Source organism: Stegostoma tigrinum, chromosome 2 (assembly GCF_030684315.1).
Source record: "Stegostoma tigrinum isolate sSteTig4 chromosome 2, sSteTig4.hap1, whole genome shotgun sequence".
In the NCBI taxonomy this organism is placed as follows: Eukaryota; Metazoa; Chordata; class Chondrichthyes; order Orectolobiformes; family Stegostomatidae; genus Stegostoma; species Stegostoma tigrinum.
Window position 1 is genome coordinate 82,762,184 of NC_081355.1, and position 6,000 is coordinate 82,768,183.

Consider the following 6,000-nt stretch of genomic DNA (forward strand, 5'->3'; position numbering starts at 1 on the left):
AATATCCCACCAGCAATACATTGCCCCAGTTATGTACAGCCAGCTAACAACAACACTTTAAGTATACAGAGTTAACTTCTCTGGCTGCCTCTGTCTCTCTGACTAAAACTGACTGTTGATCAGCTTTGAGTAATCTATTAAAGACCTCCCAGCAATTCCACCCTTGATTCTGGGCAGGAACAATATAACCAGCATTGGGAAACATTCTGCTTAAATATTTTGCCTCAACAAGCTGCCAGGTCACAGAGCACAAATGGATCCAGAAAAATTTATTACAACATGGATAAATACTGCATTTTATACCAGGGCCTAGTTGACCATGTGTGGCATCAAGGAGTCCTAAGAAAACCGAAGTCAATGGGAATCACAGTGAAGGCTTTCTGCTAGTTGGAATCATAACTAGCGTGGTGGAAGATAGTTGTCAGTGTTGGAGGCAAATCATCTCATTTCTGGACATTTCTGCGGGAGTTTCTCACATTATTGTCCCAGACTGAGCTATGTTCAGCTGCTTCATCCATAACTTTCTCTTGTCATGACGTTGGACGATTGCACAGACCTTTTGGAACTCCTTGGCTAATTAAGCAATCTGTGCTCACATGCTTGAATAACAGTTAAGCTCTAGCTTATTCTTTTCAAGTAACATGCATTTCACACTCCTGTGAAGTAAAGATCATGACCAAAAAGAGACTATTACCACTTGAAGTTCAAAGACATTATATTATCACATTGTGTGATCTCCCACCAAAACATCCTGGGATTCACCTTTGACCAGAAACTTTAGGTTCTTTTTATTCATTTGTGGGATGTGGGTATTGCTGATATTGCCCATCCCTAGTTGCCCTTGAGAAGTTGGTAGTGAGCTACCTTTCCAAAGGCAGTGAACAAGTGGCAAGGTATGTGAATATGATGAGTGCTTGCAGGGGAACTTGCAAGTTTGTGTTCACATGTATCTGCTGCCTTTGTCCTTCTGGATGGTAGAGGTCACAGGTTTGGAAGGTGCCACCTAAGGATGTTAGTGAATTTCTACAGTGCATTTTGGTACTTTTGCAGATGGTATTGATGTGGTGATAGGGAATGAATATTTGTGAATGAGGTGACAGTCAAACAGACCTTGTCCTGGATGGTTTCTTAAGTGTTGTCACACTTGCATCTATCCAAACAAGTGGGACATATTACACCACACTCCTGACTTGTGCTTTGTAGATGATGGAAAGGCTTTGGGGAGTCAGGAGCTGTGTTACACACTGCAAAATTCCTAGCCTCTGACCCACTCTAATAACCGTAGTATTTATGTGACTAGCTCAGTTCAGTTTCTGGTCAATGATAACCTCAAGGATGTTGATAGTGAGGGATTCAGTGATGGTAATACCATTGAATATCCAGGGGCAATGGTAAGTTCTGTTTTGTAGGAGGTAGAAGTTGCCTGGTATTTGAGTGAAGCATATGTTACTTTCACCTCGAAGCTGGATGTTTATCTAATTCTTGCTGTATTTGGACATGGATTGCTTTAGTCTCTGAGGAGTCATGAATGGTGTTAAACGTTGTGTAGCCATCAGCAAATATTCCCACTTTTGACCTTATGAAAGTCATTGTTGAGCAGTTGAAGATATTTAGGCCTAGCAAACTATGCTGAGGAAGCCCCTCAGAGATGTTCTGGCAGTGAGATGACTGACCTCTGGCAACCAGAACCCCAACTTCCAACCATCTTATTCTTGGTTTGATTTAAACCAGTAGAGAGTTTTCCCCTTAATTCCCACTGACTCCAGTTTTGCTACTGTTCCTCAATTCCACAGTTGGTCAAATGCAGCCTTGATGTCAAAAACAGTCAGTTTTGCCATCCTTCTGGAGTTTTTTATCTATGGTGGAGAGAGGAATCATGGTGTCTGGTGTTTGGTGTCTGGTTCAGGCAGAGAAGGGTGATGTTTGCTCCCCTGGAGGCTGGAATTGTGATAGCTCTGGCAGTGAGCATGGGTTTGGTACCCAGTGCCCAGTCCTGGATAGAGAGGACAGGCATCAGATTCCAGGGAAATGTGTCAGATCTGGTGGCAAAGGGTGGGGTTGGTGTTGGTTGTTGGGTCCTGGGCATAGCAAGGGGATGTTGGATCTCAAGGGAGGGAAGGGGGAGGGTTACAAGCCCTGCTGTGGGCATTGGGTTGGTGTTGGATACCAGGTCACAGGCAAGAAAGGAGTGGTTCAGAAACAGAAGTTGCTAGAAAAGTTCAGCGGGTCTGGCAGCATCTGTGAAGAAAAATTAGAGTTAACATTTCATGTTTGATGACCGTTTTTATTTAGGCACGGAGTGGTGGCAGATTCTGAGGGGTGTTGCGACTGGCAGGCAGTATTATCAAATCTTGAGATGGGGTCTAGTGTTGGGAGATTAAGGGAAAGTGGGTGTTGGATCCTGGGGCAAGGCAGGGTTGTCAGTTGCCTTGGGAAACTGAGGATATTAGTGAGTAGGTGGAGAGTGAACATCTGAATGCCAATTATTAATAATATCAAAGAGAGCAAGAGACACAAATAAATTTTCCAACAATGTGTTTTTACTAAGGGAATTCTATTTCAGTTATCGTCCAAACAAACTAAGTTTGCTATCTTTCCCACCAGAGTGCTTGAAGCAACTCTTACCCTTCAGTAAAATAAAGGGAAAAAGCTTAAAAATATTTATGGCTATATGAGGAATTCAAAAGAACTGAAGAATGGTTTTGCAACTTCAATCTCCGTGGATGCTAACATACCATCTCTGTATTTTGACAAATTTTGCAATTTTCTCTGCTAGCCTAAACGTATAATCAACTCTGGGTTTCAATATACCGGGTTTCTAGAATCCAGTTGGGTTTTGAAATTGTTCTTCTGAGGTGGCATATTAGTATAATGTTAAACTAAACATTTTTCCTTTATTAAAAAAATGTAAGTGTAACGATTAATAAAATCTGTGTGTATTATGTTCTTTCCTACTGTTAAGAGTGCCATAGTACATAGTGCACACGGGTGAATGGGCAGCATATTAATTCTAACCATCCATGGGAAAAACACATGATAAAAATAGGAGTATTGTGTTGAAAGTCTCATTTCCACTACAACTGTTCATGAGATAAATGAGTGTGATTAGTTTCAGCCCATTTTATATTTGACATAAATTCAAAATATTCAGCTTTCTCTAATTTAGCAATAAATAACAGTTTCATTGAACAGCAACAAACTATTTTGTCTGGGGACAATCGGACTGGTGCAGTAAGAGTTGCTGCTGAAGTTATGGCTAAGCTCCATTGTAGAAACAACATCAATACATTTATCTTGCTGTTATGGTCCTTTTTCGCACATGCAATTGGAAGAAATATTTCAAGACCTAGAAAAGTGAATAAATAATAAAAATAAAGCAGCTCTCAAGAGTATGGTGGAATAAATTATTCCAAATTGAATTAACGGGAATATAAAAAAATCTAAGTTCTTATGCACTTCACATAAAAGCAGCAAATAGTAATTCAACTAAAGTAGCATTCATTCAGTAAAATCTTCATTAACTCATTTTTGATCCATTTCCTCCCGTCTAGGTGAACATGACTGGATTAAACAGCATTGTGTATTTTGGCTGGTTTGACGGCAAGGATCCAAATCCGAAAAAGAACCCTGGAGAAATTACAATGTATTCCTACCTTGTATTTTACAAGTAAAATCATAAATACTAACCAAAACTCAAATGTAATGTTAACTCTGAAGGAGTTTGCTACCAAACCCTGGAATTTTATTACTGAGATTACAAACCATGATCTAGATGTTGCTGTCTGTACTCAGCAGGCACATTTGTTGCTGCTGCTGTCTTAAATGATCACTGTCAATGTTTGTGATATTCATGTTTGAATGTCACATGAGCCAGCTTTAAAAGCTAATATTTCAATTTTCAGCTGCGATTTTTTTCTGGCAGAGCATTGGCATGCAAAATCAAAATTAACCAGATCTGCTACAGGTAGGCTAAAGCTTTGCAAAACAGCATCTTTTTCTACCATTAATTTTTAATCTTGATAATGAACCATCACTTTTACTTTTGTCAAAATACCTACAATTGTTACAAGCTGAGCTGCACTTGATTTTCTTCCATGTATTCTCTGGGAATAATTTGGTTAAAACTAGATTTTTTTTTACATTCTACTTCTGCTGATTTGTAAACAAAAACTGCTGAACTTTGCGTTTATGTATCCACTTACATTACAATTGCAGTAGAATGTGTATTACTTTGTTCATTGTGCTAAAGACTAAATAAAAGTGAAAGCTGACTGCTAAAATTAAGGCTGACCAATAAGACTGTCTCTTCACATGGCTCAACATACATATATTCTGTCTGTCTTGTTACATTGTCATTATCATTTAGTCTAGTCATTTGAAGTAAAGTAGGACTGATAATTCACATTCTTCTGTATCAATATTCCATTCTCTCATTTTACACACTCGGTTGTGTGCTGTTATAAATTGGTTAAGTATTGCTTTTATAAAGGCCTTTCATATTTGTTTGTAGCCTTTGTTTTCAGCATATATTGACATTGTACAAGGTCTCCTAACTTAAAGTTGTGGTCCCAAAATTACAACTGTAAGTGAAACCACTTTAAACAAAGCTTTGATTCCCTGGAATCAACATTAAAGCTGGATTTAGGTTCTGTAGGGCTTCTCTTAACAAGTAAAAAATTAAAACATTATAGCCATACTTTAAACGACCAAGTTCCTACATTGGTATATGAAATAACTTAAAAAATTAAGTTTTAAAAATAATGTTAAAACCATAACTTTCTACTTACAGAACCCTCCAGACTGGAGCTTGGGCAGCCACTGGAGGGTGACTGTGGAAGGAGCCTTTCAGGTTGCTTGAAGTGGCTTCTGCTTGGTGACATCTTTTTGGAGCCATGGCACGCCTTGTTGGCACTTCTGGATTCCGCTGAACCCAGCACTCAGTGGAGCTGCGCCTCTTGACTGGCTACCAGGCCTTTGCCTTCCTTCCTTTCTCCACTAATTATAGCTGAGCTTGGATTGAGGCTTACAGCATGTTGTGGATTACAGGCAGTGGAGCAGTGTGAGAGAGCTATGTGGTTTTGTGAAGGCTGGTGCTGAGAGCACAGGTCAGTGGCAGATCTGGTCCGGATGGAATACAGCGGCTCTCGTATTGCTCCATCACAGTCCTGTCCAACGTTATATGATCCTATTCTATGATTCTATCACATCTTTGGGGGTGTTGCCAAGCCCAGTTGTGATTGACACCAATTCCAATCAAACTGGTGGATGGTTCAGAACTCGGTGGTTGGCCAGGAGGGAGGGCTGTGACATGTACAGACATGTCCTGTAGAAGGCTGGTGGGGGACGGAGGTGTGCAACCTCTCAGAGGCATGTTATAGAGCAGTGGCTACAGCAGACGACGTGGGGTCTGGTTGATGGAGTCTTTCCGCTGTAGACCTGGGCAGTGATGCGTTTGTGTACGGGGCGGCAGAGGGAAGACAAAGCGGGAGATGTCCAGCAAAAATAGCTCCAATTGGGTCATTCACAGTAAAACAAACCTTGTGATTCTCAGTGAGATCCCAAACTTCAATAGCTTAACTAACATTAAAGGAAAACAATGCTAAATGAGGACACTCTGTAATTGAAAAGTTAGTATTTATGTTCAGATAAACTGTTGTCTTGTATCATGATAGCAAGATTAAATGTGGAGTTTTGCAGACAACACAACCCCTCTTCCAAATGTATTGCACAGCCATTGATACACAACAAGAGCGTGTCTCCTCATGTGAGCTGCTTAGCAACAACTAGTCTTGGAATAAAACCAAAAGAACTGCCGATGCTGTAATTCAGGAACAAAAACAAAGTTGCTGGAAAGGCTCAGCAGTTCTCGCAGCATCTGTGGAGGAGAAAACGGAGTTAATGTTTCAGGTCTGGTGACCCTTTCTCAACACTGAGGAAGTTCTGAGGAAGGGTCACCGGACCTGAAACGTGAACACTAGTCTTGGAATTTATGGTTTAGAA

At 40.4% G+C, this 6,000-nt stretch overlaps 1 protein-coding gene across 2 annotated transcripts in view; it reads left to right on the top strand.

The window, feature by feature from the left end:
• Positions 1 to 4,284, top strand: part of si:dkey-256h2.1 (uncharacterized protein LOC337520 homolog) — a 205,749-nt gene extending 201,465 nt beyond the window's left edge. Inside the window, exon 13 of one of the 2 annotated variants that reach the window (XR_009447272.1) lies at positions 3,552 to 3,666. Coding sequence is in view for 1 of the 2 variants with exons in the window: in XM_048522441.2 (XP_048378398.2) it covers positions 3,552 to 3,671 (120 nt within the window). In the remaining variant the exon portion in view is untranslated. Of the gene's footprint in view, positions 1 to 3,551 lie in introns of both variants that reach the window. The other variant, XM_048522441.2, reaches the window with a different exon arrangement.
• Positions 4,285 to 6,000: the final 1,716 nt, after the last annotated feature.